General features: G+C 54.5%; 1 protein-coding gene across 1 annotated transcript; it reads left to right on the forward strand.

Annotated features, from left to right (window-relative positions):
• Nucleotides 1–189: 189 nt before the first annotated feature.
• IUM83_06877 (uncharacterized protein) lies at nt 190–14,304 on the forward strand (the record flags this gene model as incomplete). The annotated part of the gene is made up of 2 exons (XM_067931112.1): nt 190–454; nt 14,057–14,304. The coding sequence occupies 2 exons, from the start codon at nt 190–192 to the stop codon at nt 14,302–14,304; spliced, it is 513 nt and encodes a 170-aa protein (XP_067787142.1).
• Between the last annotated feature and the right edge of the window lie 8,962 nt (nt 14,305–23,266).

The raw sequence follows: 23,266 nt of genomic DNA on the forward strand, positions 1-23,266 counted from the left end.
TTAAACTTATACTGGCTCCGATTGGCCACCGCACTCTCGCGATGACACCCGTGTGACAGTATAATACCACACCATCCCCCTCTCAAGGTTGGGGCATGCACGTTTCTAAACATCTAGGACGGATGTTGCGCGGCGTGGTCTTGTCAGTTGACATTCGGATCGGAGGCACGGAGAAGAAGGAGCTGCAGCATGGACGCGAGGGCCACCGCACCGGAGCGCAACACGTACGAGAACACTTTAGAGCGGTGGCCGCAGCACGACTGCAACACCGTCGTGAACTCTCGGGATGGCGGGGAAATGCGACACCTGTTCGAGCGCTGGAGAGCGACACACAGCAAGGACGTCACGATGACCGGCGCCGTGACCCCGAGATCGATCAACCGCCTGTGGGCCGCCTTTGTCGAACGCTGGAACACGGAGGGCGACGACGAGTTCGTGCGGAAGCTGGAGGTACGTGAGTTTCCTCACGCGCGGCTCTCTGTGGGGGCTCTGGCGCGCGAAGTCTGTAGTCTGTCTTGGGAGGCTGATCGTCGTTGCTGTTACGCTCACTTTGTCAAGAATTGTCGATTGTGTTGCCGGCATGTCCAACGATCCAGCACTGCCGAGTGGTTGGAATACCTCGAGGATACACCGCATTCCGAATCCGAGCGCGTTGTTATCGGGCGATACCGCGCTGCGGTTGATACTGCTAGGCGCGGCGCACATGCGCCGCGGCGTGTGGAGGGCTTGCCGCTAAGTCAATGGTTGCCTCGTACGCCGCCACGTACTCCGGCACGTCCGCAAGAAGAACCGCGCATGGCTCCCAACTATCCGGCATCGGCCCCAGCCAACGCACAAAATACTTGAGATGCGCAGGACCAGCTCTGCCGCGACGCTGCGCGCCGCAACTCCGACGACCAGGTTGATGAGCAGCGCGGCCATCGTCGTGTCGAAAGATTGTCTCCACGATGTGGCGAACGTTGCCCGCGCTATCCACAAGCGGGTCTGGGCCATCATGTTCAAACGGAGCGTAGTCGCTGGCAGAACAGTGCGACTCGTCCAGGCTGCGATGGCCGATGGTGTCGCCCCCGTGGTGGCACGCGCACGCGACCCTCGTGCAGGAGCGTCGGTTGGTCTCTGTGGTGCCGCTCTTGTGGCAGCACGCGTCCGCATCCCTCTTGCTGTAACTTGAGCTCCATGTCGTGTGGTGACTCCGCTCACTCGTGCGGAGTCAACAGTGATGTTGAGTTTTGGCTGCGAAGCGAGAGATCCGCGCTGAGGCCTAACGGTATCGAGTATTGGCGAGGAAGGTGACCGAGGTCTCCCATTGCCTACACACATGTCGTGTAGGAACACGCGCTAAATTATATATGGCACACTTTCCCCACGAACAACACCCACGGAGTCACCGAAGACTCAATGGGCTTGTTAGGGTTAGAACCTGAACGCCCAGGAACTTTCCCTTGCACCGGGTTGATGTTTCCTCTGTGCACCGAGCTTCCGCTAGTCGACCGACGGAAGACTCAGCGTCACTAGCCACGAGCAAAGGCTAGCACGCTCTCACACACAAAATATACCTCACAGGCCCTCAGTAGGAAGGGTCCCGGCCTTTTACGGCGTGATACGAGCGTGCCGGAGCTATACTCCGGCGGGAAGAAATAAATGGAGTGCGCTCTCGCTCCTCCAGTTCCTGGCGACGACTCGTCGCTACCAATACACCGACCACTAACTCTTGGCCCTGCCAGGGATGAACACACGCTACACTAGTAGATGTGCCCACCGACAGTCATAATCCTACCTACCAGGTTTACCTTGAGCTGCAGGTCGTTCACTGCAGGCACTGGTGTTGCCCTTGCGTGGTTGGAAGGAAAAGCTGTTCTGTTATTGTTGCCCGAAGGCTTATCTTGTCTTCTCTTAAGTTTCCTATCGATCAAGACAAATATCGAGTATAAACGCGTCCGTTTTGGACCACCAGTTGTGACTCACGACTCTTCGGCGCTTTCTCTGCGACGTGGCGGCGTTACCGACGACTCAAACGGCCGCTGAAACGCCACCGACGACTCGGGACAGGCGCCGATGACTCATAAGTTCGGATCTTGCAGTAGGTTCGCCCCGCACTTAGCGAGCTGCAACCGCCCGCTCTTGACTTGGGACCGTCGACGAGTCATCGTCACCGGCCTATTTAGGCCAATCAGCGATCATGGAGTTTAGTCCAATGACTGGCGATGGGTTGTGACTTGCCAGTTAACGCCGGCGCCTCGAGTCTTCTTCGTCCCTCGTCCCGCCTTTGGGTTTTGGCTTCGGCTTCATTTCCCGATACCACACACATTTACCGCGCCAGAGTGACAGGAGACTAGTTAGTGACTGTGCAGCTCCGCGGGTCCTAATACAGAGAACACCGGCTATAGTGGAGGGGTTTGGTCACCAACTCCCCAAACTCTCTTATAGATTTATTGCTGCTATAAGAGATAACCTATCGTTTAACATACAAACTACTATTCCACATAGAAAGGGAGCCTATCATTTAACATACAAACTACTATTCCGCATGAAATAACGAGATGAGCACTTCGAGACGATTGCCATTCTTCTGGTGGCGTTGTCAATGTTCTCTACGGTGGTGTCCCGCAATCCGTGGGCAAACATGTACACCTGAAGCGTTTACGCTCCTTCTAGTGCCTCGCCGTGCGAGTTCCTCCTCGCCAACACCGTCACTATCGCTGTCGCATGAAGACTGCTCGCGTGTGTCGTCTCTCTCTCTGGGTTGTTCTCAACAGCATATTTAACAGAACGGACCCAATAAATCTAATCTAGATATCAGCAGTTCTAGATCTCCAAGCTCCGTTTCTCTACCTGGTAGTCGGTTCACTGTCGCGGCCAGCCTAGCGCTCATGCTCGTTGACACGATCCTAGTATGAAGCAGTGTCAAATTGTCGCCTCCTAAACAGCGTTCCACGCGACGGAGTTTGTTGTTTTAGAAGATAGTGAGGTGCTGGCGCGACGAGACCATTGTTGTACGCCTGGTCGTCTTTAAAAATGATCCACGTGTTTCCCACTCCTCTTACATTGTGTGGTTTTGGTTTGGCGGAGGAGCTCTCTTACATTCTTACAACCTAATAGCCGGTTTGACTTGATTTTACTATAGTCACGATTTGGGATCTCACGGAAGCGCTCAAATAATCGATATTCGCTTATAACCGGCGCCACTATAGCCGGCGGTCTCTGTAAATCCCCGCCGAGCTCTCCAGGTGGTCATAATGGATGTCTTTTTGCCTCTTATTAAGAATCCGGACTTAAGGCGAAAGCTCGTCCAGTTGTAGGATCAGACCGAAAGCTCGGTCAGCATTAGATATTTGTATAGACATTAGGAATTAGTTATAGTCAAGGCCTCACCGCCTATAACTATTAAATCAGATCAAAATAACCCCCCAAGCCACGGTGAGTCTAGTTAGCGACGCCGCGGAGTCTGGATACGCTCGACGATGGGGGTATGTCTGCCGGTGAACTTAAGGTACACTGATCAAGCATTCGCCCTGATAAGGCCAAGAGTGGATAGTGGCCGAGTATTGGGAGGTAGAGAGCCCTCCCGGGATGTTGTGAGTCCTCCTTGTACGGGTGTACGTGTTCCTGGGTGCGTGGCGTGGATCCGCAGAGTATTTGACATCTCGGTTCTCCTCGGTATCCCTGTAAAAGGCCTTGACTGACCCGGTATCCTTCCTTTCTGAGGGACTGGAGTGGGTTTAGCGCGAAAGCGTTTATATTACGCACCCCAGCCGTTGCTCGTGGCTGGCGGTGCCTTTGTGTGGGCTCTACCTACCTGACCGAGACTTCGACACCGGCACATATTCAGCTTGGTGTAAGGGATCGGACCTGGTCTTCAAATTTTATCCCAACAATATTCGCCTACCTTTCGAGGGAAGCGTGTGTTGTTGGTAGGATTCGTCCCACTTGTCGAGGCCGAGGGGAAGAGGACTCGTAAAATCGTGAATCCTTACACGACACAACGTCATGAGCGCTCTCACGACCAGTGTTGTTGGAAACTACAGTGCCTTTGTCAGCTGCCCCATCGAGATCTATCGAGAGGCCTACGCCGAGGAGCGCTGGAACACGCAGGTGTCGCCCGAGGTTGATGTAGAATTAGCCCCGTCGACGCGAGTTCTGCATTGTTGATGGCGAACTCGATCATGGGTAGGAAGGAAATCCATGGCTTGAATGACGTGGCGAAGCTCCTCAGCACGTCCTCGACGACCCGGTTCGCGGGCGTCCGTCTCTGGATGCGACGCGGTGGACATCACCAACCGCGTCCCACCAACTTGAACAACTCCGTCCTGAAGGCGGCGGTGAAACGGGGATCTCGATCCAACACAATCGAGGTTGGAAGACCGCGATGTCGATAGACGATGTCAAGGAAGGTTGCCGCGGACTTTTGCGTGGTTAACATAGGCAGCGGCTGGAGCAAGATGCATGCTGGGACGATCGGCGAAGACGAGAACACCAGTGCGGCCTTGTGGATCGCGAGGTAGCCCAAAGGCGAAGCCCATGCTAACCGAAGACCACGAAATCGCTTCGATATGCGGGGGTCGAAGTGGAGTCTGTTTCGACGGAGACGGCTTGACACGCTGGCACACTTCGCAGGATCGTACCCATTTTCGTACCCACTTGTACGTACGCGGCCAGTAGAAGTCTCAGGAAAGCGACACGAATATCTCCTCGCGTCCGAGGTGGCTGCCGCTGGGCGCGTCGTGGAACTTGTGGATCAGCCGAGCTCGGATACTGTCGTCTAGAGGGGCAACAATGCGTGGCGGGTCTGTGCGGTCGACGCAGTAGGCCAACAGGCCTCCATCCAGTAGCTGACGACGTGGGCGCGGCTACGTGGGGATGATGGATCTCTCAGGTACTTGATCATCTCGGAGCACACCGCGTCCAACTCGTATGTGGCCGTTATCAGTCACGAAGTGGGGTGGCCACTGCAACTGCGACAACAGCGACTTCTTCCGCGACGCACACAGCACACTCGTCGTCATCCGCTAACTGAGTGGCGACCCAACTGCACGTAGTCTGGCTGACGCGAGAGCGCGTCGGCGAGGATATCGCTCTTGGCGGGCTTGTAGTGTACGACGAAGTTGTACTCGGAGAACAGCGAGAGCCAGCGCGCCATGCGCTGGGACAACTGGGGACTCTTCGTTGCTGTCCGCAGCGACGCATGATCTGTGTAGAGAGCGAAGATCAGTTCGCCCAACGTATACACGCGGAACTTGATGAATCCATAGCGCATGGTTAGCGGTTCCTTGTCGTTTGCGGAGTAGTTTCGCTCCACCGGCTTCAGCTGACGCGACTGGTAACTCACCCCTCGTTCGCATCCCTCATCATCAAGCTACATCAGAGCGCAGCCTATTGCGAAGTCGCTTGCGACGCACACCACTTGGAAATGTATCCAGTGGTCAAGGAGCATCAGGACAGGCTCGGTGGATAAGCTCGTCTTCACCGCGTCGAAGGCAGTTTGGTGCTCGGAACGTAGCTGGGACAGCGGACGGATGGTCGACGCAAACGTTTTCGAGTAGTAGTGGAGGTCCGTCGCCAGACCCAGCCACTTCCGGAGCTGCTTCTGGTTCTGAGGCGTGGGCCACACGCAGGTGGCCTCGAATTTCTCGGGTCAGCACCGACACCTTTCTTGGTGATGTAGCTCCCGAGCACAGGAATCTCGGGAACGCAGAAGATACACTTCAACATGTTGGTGTACAGCTTGTTCTCCGACATCACCTCGAACACCTCCCGCAGGAGTTTGAGATGTACCTCGACATTCGTCATGCCGCCTTCGGCACGACTGTGAATGAAGATGTCGTCGAATGAGCTGGGCCCGAACTCTCGATACGACCGAAGCAAGTTGGACATCATGCAGATGAAGGTGGCGGGGGCATTCTGGAGCCCCTGTGGCATCACAAGCCATTCCCAGAACATCCCACTAGGCGTGCTGACCGCAGTAAACGGCACGTCGGCTTTGCGCACCAAGCTCTGATAGAAGCCATCCATCAGATCAATGGAACAGTACCTAGCACTGCCAGACATGATGTCCAGCACCATGTCCTTCCTCGGGATCGGCGTCTGCGCCGGGATAGTGGCGTCGTTGAGCTTGTTGAAGGCGTGGACGATCCGCCATCCGCCGGTTGCTTTCTTCACGCACAACGTCGGGCTGGGGTGTGGGGACAGGCTCTCTCGAACGTTGCCGGCTTTCCGGCGACTCTCAAAGATAGCATCGATGGCTTCGGCTTGGTCGCGGGGAAGTGGCCACTGCCGTGTCACACAGTACTTCGCACCAGACACCGAGGTCGATCACGTGCCGAACCCCGTGGTCGGGTGGAAGCGTGGCTGGGACTTTGTCCAGGAAGATACTGATGAACTCACGACAGGGCTGTCGGCCGCTTCAAGTGTCGGAAACGACTGAGCTCCGTAGCGCGCTTGGTGAGCGCACTTCGGCTCAGCTCCTTTCGGGCGCGTCCTCGCGTCGTAAGCTGGGTCCGACGCGCTGGCGTCAACGGTCGCGATGAAATCGGTGTCTTCGGCGACGACCATGCACACTTGCTCGACCTCGCCCTTCTTCATGTCACGGAGTAAGTATTTCCACGAGCGCCCAGGCAGCCGAGTGATCTTGGCGGCGTCGCACGGAGGACGTGCGACCTCGACGTCGTCTCCCACCAAGATTGAGATCACCTCAGACGCAGTTTCGATCGATTCTGCCGATGGCGGATGAGGGCGGCGCGGTTTGCGACGGCCGCGACGTCGAGCCTGACGTCGAGTGTCTTCCGCCTCTACCGATGGGAGCCCACGTTCGATCGTGGCCACTGAACTGGGGCACCGGGACACGACATTAGCGCCTGGACGCACGTCGTTGGACACGTTCGACCACGCGTAGGAAGCCACGCTTAACCACATCTTCTTCAGGAGCTCCCGCTCGACCACCCGCGGGAACCTATTTTCGACCGCGTGTATGAGACCATGCTCAACCACATCTTCTTGCTCTTCATCACTGGAGAGCCACTGCTCATCCGGACGTGGGAACCCATGCTCGACCACGTCTAGTGCTGTGGACGTTCAGCCCGGGAACGTTCGCGAACCCCTACTTTGCTATACTCCCGGGAGTTCAACTTAGCCGCCTTTGAATCCCTCCGACCCCCCCCCCCCCCCCCCTTTACGCCCTACCGCGATGAGGTCCACTTCCAGATAGCTCGTCCCCAATGAATGCACCGCAGCTACTGAGCGGTATACAGACGCCTCCGCACGGCAATCGCTGTCATGGACAAGTACCCCCGGCGCCTCGCCCCACTAGACAAACGCCCCAGCCGCACTCGTATGGCCATCTCTCAGCCCCGTCACTCCCGATCCAACCGTCAACTGTCCTCAGCCGCAGACTGCGTGTCCCCAAGCAGGTCTCAGTCTTACCAGGAACACCAACAGGCTGACCTTCGACACCAGCTGCAGCAGCTTGACCTACAACAACAGCGTGAGTTGTACGAGCAGCAGTTCCACGTCGGTCATCAGGACCAGCAACGACACGGCCGTAGTCACAAACAACAGCAATATGGACTGGAAGAGCGTGGACATCACCACCACCACCACCAGCAGCACTAGCAGCAGCTTGGGCAGCAGTCCCGCCATGCAGCCAACCCTCGCGGAATGCGGCTATGCTTGCCAACGAAAGAGCTTGGATCGACGTAAGTGCCCTGCACGCGAGGGCCGAAACTGCCACCGGGATGGTGCTGTACATTATGAAACGGCAGAAGGTGAAAGACGCCTAGTACTTTGAGAGACTCGTGCGCAGTGATGCGAACAGTCACATTTTGCGCAAAGACTTGAAGAATGAGCATGCCGAACTGGAATACTGCTTGCTATGTTTCGAGGCGATGCTGTTCCGCGTTGGCAAGTGTAAGATGCCACAACATCTGGAAGCCAATTCCCTGTGGAGCTACAGACGTATGTGGCACAAGCTGCACAGCAGGCTCGTGGTGGTGGAGAACCTGTCATCCGCAACTTGGCGAGCGCGTTTGGTAGTGCAGCTGAGGCCAGCAAAAAGAAGAAGCTCCGCACCATAACGGTGGAGCAACAGAGTCGCCTGTACGAGCTGGTTGCCGAATGGATCGCCCGGCATTTCCGGCCTATGGTAATTGTCGAGGATGAAGGATGTATCACGTTCATTCGCTACATTACTGAAAATGTTTGTGGCATCCAGGTGGATCTGCCTTACCGTGGCAAGGTGCGGCATGAGATCCTATGTCTGGCAGTTGCATATCGAAGACGCGCACGTGACGCAAGTGAGGCTGGTTGCTCGTTCTTCTCCATGACTTTCGATATTTGGACATCTCGCAATGCTAAAAGCTACATTTCATTGACGATTCATTACGTGGAAAATGATTTCCAGCCGCACAACTGAACCCTGGAGGTGCGTGAGCTGCTAGGCATTCACGAAGGAACAGTTATTGCGTGTGCAATCGAGCAGATTATGGATGACAGGTTGCTGCATAAGAACAATTGTGTAATGTTTCTGAGAGATAGCGGTTCGAACATGGTTGCCGCTGGCAACATTTCAGGGATCAAGCACATGGCCTGCATTGCTCACTGTCTTCACCTGGTTGTCGGTGGAGCCATGATAAAAAAGAAGACGCGTGGTGGCGCTGATGAACCCGCTTGGGCTGCAGACGATGCAGCTGAAAGAAACGAAGTTGTTGCAGAGCACGAAGAGGAAGCTGTCCTGACGGAGGAGGATAGAAATCGAATAGAGGATATCCGGGAGCTCGCAATTGATGAGATAGAGACGTACCTCGATGACACCATTGGGACGCTACGGCGCATCGAAATGGACTCTGTGCGCGCCGTTGTACAGCGCTTTCGTACATTGGCTGCGTACTTCAAGAAATCGTCGAAGGGTAGCAATAGGTTGGTCGCGCTTCAAGTAGAGCACTTCAACGTCGAAGATCACGAAGTCAAAACGCCCGTGATTGACTGCGCCACTCAATATAATATTCGAAGATGTTGCAGAGAACGATTGAACTGGTGTCTGTTTTAGTGACGTTTTTCGCCCACCTACAGCAGCCTGCAGGCCGCAAAGAATTTAAGGACGTGGGAAAGAAGTTGCGGCGCCCTAAAGCTGACGAATGGATCACGATCAAATGCCTTCAAATGCTCCTGGGCCCATTCGCCGTTGCCTCGGAAAAACTTGGAGGGCAGGCATACCCAACAATGTCGCTTGTGCGCCCGGCACTATCAGGAATTCGCAGGCATTTGGAGGGTAATGATCTCTTTGCTGTCCTTGCAGCAGAAGCAGGTGAAGATCTGCATGTTCCTCATACCGTGACTAAGATGAACGAATGTCACAAAGTAATGTTAGCTCTTTATGAGACTAGATTTAACGATGTGGAAAACAGCTCGCTAGGGTGGGTCGCCTTCTTGGATCCGCGAGTTGGGAAATGGATGTCCCATTTGAGCCCTGCTGACACCCCAAGCGCAAGCAACGCTCTCGTATCGGCCATGGTGGAGCTGGCGCAAGAGGGTTTGCCTGCTGAAGGTGGCGAGTGCCGACACCAAACACCCATTTAAGTGTCTGCTGAGCAGCACAATAACTTTATGTATCACCACATGTTCGGCCCGGACGACGTTCCTTCGGGAGCATCGGACTTGAACACGGAGTGCAAGAAGGAATTTATGCGCTATTTGGAAGCTATAGCTAGCATGAAAAACACTGTTAATCCATTCACGTGGTGGCAAGTGAACGGGTCTAATTACCCTAAATTGCGTAGGCTGACAAGGAAGTGGCTGGGTACCGTTGCGACGAGTGTTCCACCGGAACGGGCCTTTTCAACGAGCGGAAATATGTTGACTGTCAAGCGAAGCTCGCTTAAAGCTGATGTGGTTTGGGATCTCGTTTCCCTAGTCGAGAATTGGAAGGGCATTAGCGCTTTGACACCACAAACGAGGGCCGCTGCTATTTGATGCTTTGCGTGATCCATTTTTCTTTCATTACATTTAATGCAATGTGGTTAGAAATCGTAAGCATTTTGCTCTGCTCTATCCATCTTATCGGTGTTGCGCACACTGCCCTAATACATGTCGAGCACATCAATCTCTCTAAGTCCATGGTATCCGTATTACAGCTAGCCATTGACGCTGGGTTGCACTTGGTCCTTCTGCAGCCGACACACCGCCTTGCCAATTGGGCAGCAGCCTTGATCTCGCTTGTACATGTATATGACCTTGAAGCTAAGCTTTACGTCCGCTCACACGATGAGCAAGGCAATGTTTGCGCGTTGTTTGCTTCACCGATAGCGAGCAGCTTGAGCTCCTGCTGCTTTCTCTAGAAAAGGTCACGATCGCGCAACGAGTCAGTCTCCGCACAGGAACGCCAACACTGCACCCACACCGATGTCTCGGGGGCTGACTGTGTCAGTCAGCCAGTTAATCTCAGGCTGGTGGAGGGCAAGCCACGGAATGCCGAAGACGCAGTCAAACCAGCTGCTCAACTCGATCACCAAGAACGCCTCGGAACTACGGAACCCATCGAACTCGAACGCGAAGGTCGCGCGCTTCCCACAAGCGTACTTCATGATCATGTCGCCAGGTCCTTCACGAATGTTCATGTCCGCCGGTAACACCAACAGGCTCTCGGCGCGATCGAAGCTATTCGTCGCGCCCGAGGTCAGCAGCGCGCGAAGAGAACGCATATCGCCATCAGCGTGGAGACTAAGCACGATCAGTCTCGAATCACAGCCGGATGTGGTGGCAAATAGTTGTGTAGGAAGCACGGGAGGGCTCGGAGGGCATTTTGCCACAGGAGAACCATCGCTCTTTCCACGACCAGTAGGGCGCTCCTCACCAACTCGTTGTCGCCGGGTTTTGGAGCTGCGACGTCGTTAGCGATTGTGACGTTCGCCTGCATGGGCGACGGCGTGCGGCACACTGCCGAGCGGTGCCCTGGTTTACCACAGCGGAAGCCCAGCTTAGGCCGTGGACTGCGCGTCGATGGTGATGTTGTTGCTGGAGTCGATGTCGTCGGCCCCGACATCCATTGTAATGCTGAATCGCATACACCTCCATCGGCTCCGTCTGAGAGATCGGAGCCCTAGAGACGTCGAATGCGTGCGCACTGTAATCTCCGCGTAGCGCAACCGAGAAGGCCTCTTCCAGAGTCTTTCGAGTCCAATAGAAACCTGGTAGCCGCCATTCATTCCGGAGATGAAGACATGGACATGTCCACCGGATGCGTCGTGATACACGAGACGTGGTTCCGCGCGCGCTGGATGTACTCGAGCATGGACGTGCGTTCTTGCTTTAACAATAAGAAGGCTGATCGCTGCACACTTTCATGTTGGGTGGCTAAAACGCGAGCCGCACGTTCGCCTTCTTAGATGCGATAGTTGGTAAAGCAGGAGGCACCGGGGACGAGATTGCCGAACGCCCATTCTTTCGATTTCCACGCCAGATTGGACAGCGAAAGCGCGTGCGCACGAGCTCGGTAGACAGCAACCGAGCTTCAATCGCGATCTCTACCTCGCAGAACGAGCCGGTCAGGTGAAGGCGGCCCTCGCCTTCACCACTGTATGTGGAGACATCGAGCTTGACGATGTCGGTCTTGTTCTTGGTTAACGTGGGAGTCGTCGCAGGCTGAAGGACGTCGGCGAGCTCACGTGCCATGAACGCCTGGGCAACTAGGCGCTGTTGTTGTTCCGTGCCGGCGGTCAGCAATGTCTTGACGGCGCTGTCACCGGATACAGCAGCGAGGTTTTGCAGCGCCTCCCACTCGAACAGCAACAGACGAGGAAAGCTGGCGTGTTTGAGCGACATGCTGGTCGACCCTCCGAGGGTGGACGTGTCGCTCATCTTGGTCGTTGGACGAACCCCGAAGTGCTACCGGGAGTAACGGGTTCAAGAATATTGATGGCTTGTACAAGCGCGTATGAATTAGACAGGAAATATGACTCTGATATTGAGTGTTGAGACGGTCGCGGCACTCGAGGCCGTCACAACCATTAAACCTATCCTGGGCTCTGATTTGCCACCGCGCACTCGCGGTGACACCCGTGTGAAGCTGGCCTGTGACACCAAAGCGTTTCATACCAGCCTTAACAGCTGTGTGTGACACGGCGCGGGGAAACTACATGGTGGCATTTCCTGTTATGGGTAGAGGTCTAAGCCTCCGCTGTTGATCCCCAAAACCACTCCAAAATTTTCCTGAAATTATGATGGTGTACCAAGCTGATATTTTTAGTAACGCGCAGATTTTGATGTATGTGCCCGTCATCTGCTGTTCTTCTATCTACAATTGACAACACGCATCCGGAGTGGAGCTTCGGAATCAATGGGATATTGCCGTTACGGTTGCTAACGATATATTGATTGCTTGTCTTGGAGGTGCGCCGGTGCTAACAAATAGTGATGAACAAGAAGATTATATACATTGGTTGTTACGGTGGCGGACGCGACTTAAATTAAGAGGCGAAAATGCATAGCGCCCGAACTTTATAGATTAATGGGACTCTACCAACGTAGACCCGCCACCGTGCATCAAATTAAAAAAAGTGCGATTTAGCCGAATCACACTTGGTATTATAGCCGACATTTTAACAGCAGATCAAGGGTTACTTCGAGAAACGGGTGTCGTATCTCGTTCAAAGTCACTGACACCCAAACGATACGTGGATGGACGCAGACTACTTCGTACAGTGTTGCTATAAACGATAAGCGCACTCGAACTTTTGGCCTAGAAATCTGAATATTGTGTTGTTAAAAGTAGGACTTCCGGCGTCCTGTGCGAATAATTTAGGGTAGGGTAATTTGGACACAGTCTGTTGCATACAGCGGCCGTTAGCGATGCATCCATCTGCTGGAGAGTAACGCACCCTTTATCAACTTCGAACACCAGATAGTGGATACATTTCGCACCAGTGGAATGCGCGATTTGCGCGCTAAGACTAAGAACAGCAGTTCGTTATCGAAACTGCCGCGAAGCTCTCTGCTGCACTGGTCCGATAAAATCGCACGTGCGACTACAACAAATTACACGATGAAATGATTTTTTTTTAATGTTTTTAATGCTTTTGCGTAGGGATGGGTATTTCTGCTCTACTGAACGAAGAGACTGGTGAACAACATACATGTGACGTATGTCATTACGTTTTCACGCGCGTGTGTCATCTCTGCCGACACCAGATAGAGTCGTGGTGGTACGCGAACCGGACCTGGCAATGTGTGCCATCTATGCTTACAGTGGGTCCGCGGGAGTCGATTTCATCTCTGACGGCACCAACAATCGTCACGTTGCCGGTCGCAAGCTGAGAGGATCGAGGATCGAAACCAGATGGATCAGGTACGGCTGGAATGTGATGATGCATGGCATCGCAGTGGACGAAACCGTCAATCTTCAGGTGGAGGGCCAGAACAGCTGGAGCAGCTGTTACAAGACAGCGATGATGGCACACTGCCCGATGATGTGCTACAAACACAAGAACCGGCTCCGTCCGACGACGTAAACGCTGACGAAATTGTCAGTCGTCAGGCGGCATTGGATTTTCTTATGGAGTGCGCGGATTTTCAGTGAAGTGATTCTGAGTTGATTGATCAGCACGATGTCGAGGGCGCTGAAGTTGGTGCTGAAATTCCTACCCGTGTGTCCAGAGCAGAGAACCCCGAGTAGCCGAGCCGACAACCACGCATCAACAGCGGCGGGAGGGTGTTACGGAATGTCGCATTTGTTTATGCTCCTTTGGTGATGACACCACCGAGTGGGTGAGTGGTCTAGCCATCTGCAGCCACCCGTATCATCGAGAGTGCATCTTACAAAGCATGGAGCATAATCCGATATGTGGTAACTGCCGGGAGCCAATCCACATGGAAGTTGAAGACGGAGAGACAATTGTGGTGGGGCACGTCCCCCCCCCCAAAAAAAAAAAAAAGTGTCTTGTTTGTGGAGTTGTCATCGCTGGAATTGTGTTGGAGAGGACTCCGTGTGAGCATCAATTTGATTTCCAATGCCTGGTTGACTACAACGGCCAACTCAATGGGCTGACTGAGCCCCGTGGGCTGAAGTGCCCAGCATGCGGCTTTTCTTTTCCTACCGAGCATTACGTGGACGACAATGACGGCAACAACAGTGCCAATGAGACGGATGACAATGAATTCGAGTACGAGGGGATGAGCTTGAACGCCAGCCAGACGAGCAAAGCCATTCTGACCATGGACGAGACAGGCACAAATGGTCCCAGGGCTATTATCAGCGATGATGAAGGACACAACAGCAAGGTGGATGACGTGGACTCCTACTACGTTCCAAGCCAAGCCTAACTTATAGCTCAGTGAGCGGGTAGTCAGGATTCGTATGTGAACAAAGGAATTCATGTTGCATGTCGTGCTTTACGAGACAGTATAATTGGGGGCGACTGCGACATCTACAGTATATTTGGGAGCGACATTAAAAGCAATATTACCGCTTCTGGGCTCGAATCCCGGTAAGGATTCTGTTTACGGACATATCGCTTTGTATAAGCGGGCAAAATTCTGCCTCGAAACGATCCATGTCCCCTCCAAACTACCTTCTAATAAACTCAGCGATGATCTTCATCCTTGAGAGGCGCGAGTGATGTGCCTTGCGTTCATGAGGAAGCATATCTACACCAGCTCGATACTGACGACATGCCGGATTTGCAGTCCAGTATTGTATCACGTAGTCTCGCCATGATTTGGCATCGGGGAGCTCGGATACTAACTGAGTTGTGTTCTCGTTCGTGGTAGCTGTGTCATCTACTTCATCGGTTGCAGACGCTTGAGTGTTTCCACCGATGTCTTTAACTAAATCCCTAGGCTAGACGTTACGGCATCTTTGATGTCCTTGACCAGGGATGCAGACACGACTGATGAATCCAACGTTGACGATGGCGAAAGATCAGAAATGCTGTCAGATCCCTCTTCGATAGATTGCAGGGTTTCGTACTCCATGCCCAACAACGCTTTCTTGCATTGTTGTCTTAACCATTATCGCGTCAGGTGCTAGCGAGTCTCCGAGTTGGTTTTCTTCTCGATCCCTGACATCATTCAAAAGATACCGAACTATGGTTTCTGACTTCTCGCTCTGCGACCATCCAGCCCACCACTTAACCAGCTTCCAAGACCACTTCCGCAGTTCTGAAGCAAACATAAATTTATACGGAGCCCCTCCTCGCCGAAAGCAGTGTGAAGTAAACCATCCCCAAGTACATTCTTGCTTATCCCTGCTGTGTCATCGACAATGTTAAGGACCTGTGTGAAGTTGTTATCTGCCATATACCCCATTTTACTCCGACTATGCGAAAAGATCCACTAGTCACGGATGTTTCGTCCCCACGCTTGCACTTTCTTGACCCTCGCGGAATTTTTATCAGCCCCGGGAGCGCGTAGTCGCTATCTCGCCATGTATGATGTAGGACAATGCGTGCATTGTAACGGGGTTACACGTACAAGTGGCTGCAAGCCACTTGTGAATTTAACAGATAGGATATCTGTTAAAAGTTTTAGATACTTCCTCACATTGGTGTAAGCCACACCAATGGATACATTGAAGTGGGCCACCACAATGAGTGGTCCACACCTACCCAAAGATCCTATTGGTAGAAAGCAGCATCTTTCTACCAATCAGAGACATGCATATTAGCGGGGCTCTGACAGCCAGCCGCTGTCGACCCCTTTCATAGATGATAAACAGATTTTAGCAGATTTAGGAGGAAGGTCAATTTACAAACAATACAGTTCTCATTTTACCTTAATCTAGCTACTTGGAGTCTTGTCTAAGTTAAATTATATTTGTGTATTCAAATATAATTAACCTAAGTAACTACTAAGTACTTACGCTTCCTCATACACGTTGCGCAACATGTAAGCTAAAGTAGTGAGTCAAGTTACACCCACTACACCTGGTAGCACTTTGTAGTCCGTCCAACGACCGACTGCTTGACGTTCGTACGCGGTGTACGAACGCGGAGCCGAGAACCACATGAGCACCGACGTGCCCATGGAGAGCTCCAACACGCCTGCAACGCATGTTGCACGCGCTGACTGCCCCCACCTGTCTGACCCAGAGTGGGAAGCCCTCCAACGACTGTCAACAATCATTGGAGATGCGGCGATAGCTACGATGCTGCGTACGCTATCGCCGATGGAGCAACATGGTGTTGCTCTGGGGTTCATCATGAAGGAGCAGCGTGATGCTGCTTCCTCAGTGACGGTGTCGTCAGGGACGACACCGCGTGCTCAACCATTAAAGTTGAGCGTAAGCAATTACGTGGGAAGAGAGGGCGAGCCTCTCCTCCGGTGGCTTGTCGAGCTCGACACAGCCATAGCGGCTCGACGCATCGTCGACCCGCTGTCGAAGGTCGCGTTCGCCATGTCCTGCCTTGGCGGACGCGCAAGGAGTTGGGCCTATGGACGCCGACTCTCCGATCCTACGTGCTTCAGCACGTACGTAGTGTTCAAAGAGGAGCTCAGACAAGCGTTTGAGCCCCCGCAAAACGAGTTCCGGTCGAGGGCGGAGTTCCTCGACCTTCAGCAGGGTAAGCATGACGTCCATGCTTACGCGCTGTGCGCACGATATTTGGTATCAAATATCGTGACTAACCCGATTGACGAGGCGACCAAGGTCGTCACGTTCATGAAAGGACTTAGAGATGGGCCCGTGAAGACCTATCTCTTCCGAGAGTACCCGAGTACTCTCGAAGCTGCAATCGCCCTTGCCATGCAAGAAGCGTTTAGCCTGCGGCAGGCTGAACTCCATGTAAACGTACCGAGGCCGCAACCGCGCCCGGTAGCGAGGACGGGAGGTCCAGAACCAATGGACCTCTCGAACGCAACAACTGCTGGTTACCAGCAGCAGGGAGGCAACGTGCGATGCTTCCGTTGCGGAAGGATCGGTCACTTTGCACGGGAGTGCACAGCTCCCATGCCCCCTGGAGGTGGCCGTCGTGGCGATGCTAGGCATCGCCGCGGACCAACAAAAAAACGCGAACATCCAGTAGGCGCGGGGCGCCCTACTGGTAATGCCGTCGCGCGTGCCGACATCGGGCACGCGACACTGAGGACTGCAGCCCCCAGTGAGATCAGCTCTCACTGCAAGAAACAAGATGACAGGCCAAACCTAGTCATCTTGAAGGTTTACTCGAAGAGAGCGAGTGACTCTCTTCGAGCTTTGGTAGATTCAGGCGCGTCGAACAACTTTGTTCGACTACGAAGCCTGCCGAGACTTGACTTCGAGGAGGTAGATACACCTCGAAGTCTTCTGGAGGTGCGACTGGCAACAGGTGCCATCGTAAAGACCGAGAAGCGCGTCGTGAACGTGCGCTTCTCGTACAAACAACGAGTGTTTGTCGAACACTTTATCGTCCTGGACCTGGACGATACGTTCGACGTGTTAATGGGCATGCCGTGGCTTGGACGACACGATCCGGAGATAGACTGGAAGAAGCGCACGCTCGTGCGCTTCGGACGCGACAGCGGAACAGAGAGCGATGGCCCTGTTACCGCAGCGCACGCACCTGCAGGTGCGCGCGGCGCACCAGTCGAGACAGCGCTTTATGCTGCTGTCTCGGAGTGCCCTAGAAGTGCGCGAGAGCGCGCACAAGTGAGACCCACGTCGGCAATGCTGCCGACGTCGGAAGAAAAAGATGTGCTGGTTCCGGGAACCAACACCCACGTTCAAGCGAGTAAGGGACAGTCCCTGACCCGAAGAGGTCAGGTCGACAACGACGCGTCGCGCCGCACCCTCGGTCATGAGGGGCTCCGCCAATGAATGGCGTCGAGGTGACGAAGGCGTGTCAACTCCGGGAGTTGACGCTGCAAACAGTGCGGACGGTTGCAAACGTACCGCACTGACGCAATTTGTATGCTGTCGTGCAGCCCGGCTGCACGACGAAGCGCCATGCGATCGAGCCGGGCTTGATATCGCGCGCCCGCAGACAGGGTCTGCCGGCGAAGGGACACACTACCGTGCAGCCGGGCTGCACGAAGGAAAATGCGGTCAAGCCGGGCTTGATACCTCGCGCCCGCAGACAGGGTCCGCCGGCGAACAACTGTCCACGGCCGGGCCTGGACCAGAAGAACCACCTTGCGGAACCGGGCTCCGCACAACAAGAAGACGGCGCATGCGAAAAACGCTGCGCAAGTCTCGGTCCGGGACCGAGACGCTACAAGAACTGTCTGCCAGGCAGACAGAGGCGGTGACGTCGGATGTCGAGACGCTAAGCGTCTTGACGCGCACCGATACTGGATTCCAGTATCGTGACATGGAACTCGCTAGTCCTCCGACGACGGCGTCGGAGTTGACTTCGCTTCCAGCCATGAGCTGGAAGCGCTTCACGCGCGACTTGCACGATGGACGCATCGAACAAGTCTGCGTTCTTTCGAACAGCGAAAGAACGGAGAGCGAGAGCGAAGAGCTGAGGCAGCTCTTCATGGGAAGTACCACTGAGAGTGAAGACACTCTCAGTGCGAAGACGAAGCGAGAGCGCTTCGAGGAACAAGGTTGGGACTCGCTGAAGTCGAGTCCCTATTACGAATTGTTGAGGGAGTACAAAGACGTACTCCCGGAAGAGATTCCTGCGGAGCTTCCGCAGGATAAGGGCATTCAGCACGAGATTAATCTCGTGCCGGGCACGAAGTACTGTGTCACGCGGCAGTGGCCACTGCCGCGAGAGCAAGTGAAAGCGATCGACGACTTCTTTGAAAGTCGTCGTAAAGCAGGACAAGTGCGGGAATCAAAGTCCCCGCACAGTGCTCCGACGTTCTGTGTCAAGAAGCCACAGGGCGGATGGCGCATCGTTCATGCTTATAACAAGCTGAACGATGCGACGGTACCGGCGCAGATGCCGATACCGCGAAAAGATGTTATCATCGATTCGATGGCCGGGAGCACCGTTTACAGTGCTCTCGACTTGCGAGATGGATTCTATCAAATCCTAATGCGTGAGAGCGATATCCCTCTCACGGCAGTGAGCACGCCAAGCGGCATGCTCTGGGAATGGCTAGTGATGTCACAGGGGCTTAAGAACGCCCCTGCGACTTTCAACAGGTGCGTGACGCACTTGTTGCGCTCGGTGCGCGACTTCGCGCCGATCTACTTCGATGATGTATTCATCCACAGCCGAGCTGTGGACGGGAAGACCGACATTGAGATACACCGGGTGCATCTCCGGAAGCTACTTGAGCTTATGCGAAAGCATAAGCTCTACGCGAACCTGAAGAAGTGTATCTTCGGGGCGAGCGAGATACCCGTCCTCGGGTGTCTTGTAGGGTAGAATGGTGTTCGCCCTGACCCGGAAAGGTCAGAGTGATTAACGAATGGCCAACGCCTTCAAGTGTCAAGGAACTGAGGCAGTTCCTTGGCTTGGCCACGCACTTGTGCAAGTACGTGGAGGATTATGGGGGCAAGATCCGCCCGCTGTCACAACTTCTTAAGAAAGAAGCTGTGTGGAATTGGACACCCGATTGCCAAAAGGCATTCGATGCAGTCAAGCGGGGCTTGACTGAGGGGCCGAACTTGGCAGTGGCTGACCAAGAGCGCCCATTTCACGTAGTGTGTGACGCATCCGATTTCGCGATCGGATGCGCGTTGATGCAGCACGATCACGAGGGCCGTGATCGTGTCGTCTACTACCAATCGCGTCAGCTGAAGCCAGCTGAGCGCAACTATCCGGTGCATGACAAGGAACTCCTTGCCATGAAATACGCACTCGCAAAGTTCCGAGTGTATTTGCTTGGAAGTAGACCATTTGTGGTCTACACCGACCATGCATCACTGCGCACCGCAGTGAAGTCGCCACACATATCACAAAGAATGGCGAGATGGCTCTCATTCTTTGCGGAGTATAACTTCCGGGTCGAATACAAACCCGGAAGATTGAATGTAGTGGCCGACGCGTTATCACGTCGGCCGGACTATGCAGAAGCTGCTGACGTCAATGCCATTGACGCCATGCGATCGAGCACACCCACGTCGTCTCTGTTGGACGACGTGAAGTCTGCGTACGAGAACGACGCGGATACGAACCTCTTGCTGGTCTATGGCACAGCACCTTCTGACAAGGCTCGTCAGAAGTTGCCCAAGCACCTTCGTGCGCGTGCACACCGATATCGGGTGCACGACGGAATACTGCTTTATAATACGGTCGACGACAACGCGGATCGCGTTGTCGTGCCGAATGACCATGACCTGCGACTCAGGATCATGTACGAGTATCATGATGCCCCGACTGCGGGACATCTCGGTCGTGAGAAGACATACGTCCTTCTCACGCGCGACTTCTACTGGCACCACCAGTACAAGTGGGTGCGCAAGTACATCCGTGCTTGCGAGGTGTGCCAACGCGCAAAAACCTGCGCCGTTTGCGCAGGCTCCGTTACAATCACTACCGACTCCGTCGGAGTGTTGGAAGTCCATGTCTTTGGACTCCATCTTTGGTCTTCCCCCGGACAGCGGAGGGAATACCGGTGTTGTGGTCTTCGTCGACCGCTTCAGCAAGATGGTACATCTTGCTGCGGTGCCGGCAGAAGTGACCGCGAAGCCGACGGCCCGTCTGTTCGTCGACATGGTGTTCAAACACCATGGCATGCCGTCCGACATCGTGTCGGACAGAGACCCGCGCTTCACAGCGCACCTGTGGCAAGAAGTGTTTACACTTCTTGGGAGCCAACTTTCAATGTCGACTGCGGATCATCCGCAGACGGGCGGTCAAACCGAGCGCGTGAATCGCGTGCTCGTCGATATGTTGAAGAGCTACGCTCACTCGTTCCAATACTGGAGCGAGTGCTTATCGATGGCAGAGTTTGTCATCAATAACTCAGTGCATTCCTCGACAGGACATACACCGTTCTACGTGAATGCCATGCGGCATCCACGTCTACCGAGTTTACTCGGAGTGATGGCTCCCACTTTAAGTGGGGGAGGATCTACGACTGCAATACAGCAGCCGCAGAAAACCGCTGACACTTGCACAATGTCAGCTGCAACAACGAACGAACTACATGAGTCTGCGCAGGGCGCAGACACCTCCAACAACAAGGGCAAAGACCACGGGTCTGCGCAGGGCGCAGACACCGCGAAGAAGCACGCAGAGGCCGGGCCTCTAGCGGAGAGCGAGCTGAATGACTTCAGCTCGGATGCAATCAATTTCATCACCAAAAGACAAGCCATAATTCGGTTTGTCCAAGACACAATAGCAGCTTCTGCTGATCAACAGAAGCTGAACGCAGACAATGTGGGCAGAGGCAACACAAATGAATTCAAAGTTGGTTCATTAGTTTTGTTAGCTACACAAAACCTGCCTAGAAATGCAGTTTCGGATTTCGGAGCAAGCAAGCTTGCTCCACGCTTCATCGGGCCATTCACTGTGTTGGCACGGCACGTCAACGCATACACGCTAGACATACCGTCTAGCATGCGCCTCCATCCGACCTTTTACGTCGGACGGCTGAAGCCATACCTGCAGCACGAGCCATCTAGCTCGGCTGACCCGAAGCCTCGGCAGGAGCCGAGGCAGAAGCGGAAGCCTTGGCCTCGGCGACGAGCAGCCTCTCCTCCAGCGCGGGGACGCGCTGGAGCAACCCCTTCATCTGGGTCCCCAGCTCGACCTGGATATTCGAGGCGGTCTGTGAGACCGCCGCGACTTGGGCCTTCTGGTTCGCCAGCTCCTGTTCAGGGCGGCGAACTCAGCGCCCTGCAGACGCTCCACGGCGGTCACCCGGTCGTGGAGAGGCGCATACTGATCAGCCCGGGGCTGATCATACCCGGGGCGTATTCCCACCCCCACCACCGCCGATCCGTGACGCCTGCGGCTCAACCCGCTGGATTGTTGAGCGGATTGTTGACCATAGTATCCCGAAAACGAACCCTCAAGGGGCTCGTTTTCGTATTCGTTGGAGAGGATTTCCTCCCCATCAAGATACATGGGAGCCGCGGAACGTCTTGCTGGAGGACGTTCCGGACATGGTGAGGGCGTACGAGGAGCAGTACGCGCTGGCGCAGTGGAAGTACTACGAGCGCTGTGATCATCGCCAGCGCCCGAACCCTCACGTGCTAAGAACTTAGCACGGAGCTCTTTGAGACTCTCGGGCACACGGAACGACGTGTACCCGTTCAGGTCGCGGTCGCTCAAGCGGACCGCGCCTGGGAAGCACTTCGTGCACTGAAAGCCCTCGGGCACAGCGCACGGCGCATTCGCCTCCTCCGCAGCAACGTGGAGTTGCTCCAACTTTCCACGCTTCGAGTACGTCTCGAAGCGATCACGCGCTTGCTTAATCCGATCACGGTAAGCACTCGGCCTCTTGTTGAAGTTTTCAACAAAGGCGCTCCAACTTTGACAAAGTGCCTGCCATTCGGACACTTTGCTGCGAGAAGAGGTCTTCTTGCTTTGAAACCATCGGAGCTCATGAAAGAGTCCGATGTAGTAATCGCGCCTTTGATGCGTTTCCGCATCAAAGTGCAGCTCGGCAGCCACAGCGTCATCTTTGATGGCGCTGCATACGTACAGCGGCACCTCATTCGGAGGTACCGAGTTCCCAAACCGGTCCGCGATCTCGGACGCGGACGGCATCCACGGATCGCGCGCTGCAGGCGCAGCGCGCGGAGAACCCAGCGCGCGGAGTACTGAGAGCCCCAGCGGAAGCGAGTGGGGTATCGCTCTCAGTACGCGAACGCTTCGAACTCGAAGCGTCCGATTCGTCCCCTTCACGCGGGCGAACGTTCTTGGCGTGAAGGTCGACCAATTCGCTCGACACTGAGTCTTTACGCTTTGAGGGCGAGTCCTCCTCGCCCTCCATATCTTCATCGTCGTCGTCGAAGTCGACGACGTCGCCGTACTTCGCCTTTTGGCGTTCGAAGTAGTCGTCGATGGAGAGATGACTCCCCACCGACTTTGTGGACTTCTTCTGAGGCGCGCTCATCGTTGAATGAGCGCGGATTTCTTCTCCAAACGCGGAGAATTGACGAATGGTCAATTCCGAAGATTGACGTGCGGAGACCCCGCGCGTCTAACCTTAAGGGGGGGGGGGATGGTGTAACGGGGTTACACGTACAAGTGGCTGCAAGCCACTTGTGAATTTAACAGATAGGATATCTGTTAAAAGTTTTAGATACTTCCTCACCTTGGTGTAAGCCACACCAATGGATACATTGAAGTGGGCCACCACAATGAGTGGTCCACACATACCCAAAGATCCTATTGGTAGAAAGCAGCATCTTTCTACCAATCAGAGACATGCATATTAGCGGGCTCTGACAGCCAGCCGC

The sequence above is a fragment of the Phytophthora cinnamomi genome, assembly GCF_018691715.1.
Source record: "Phytophthora cinnamomi strain GKB4 chromosome Unknown Contig62, whole genome shotgun sequence".
Taxonomy (NCBI): domain Eukaryota; phylum Oomycota; class Peronosporomycetes; order Peronosporales; family Peronosporaceae; genus Phytophthora; species Phytophthora cinnamomi.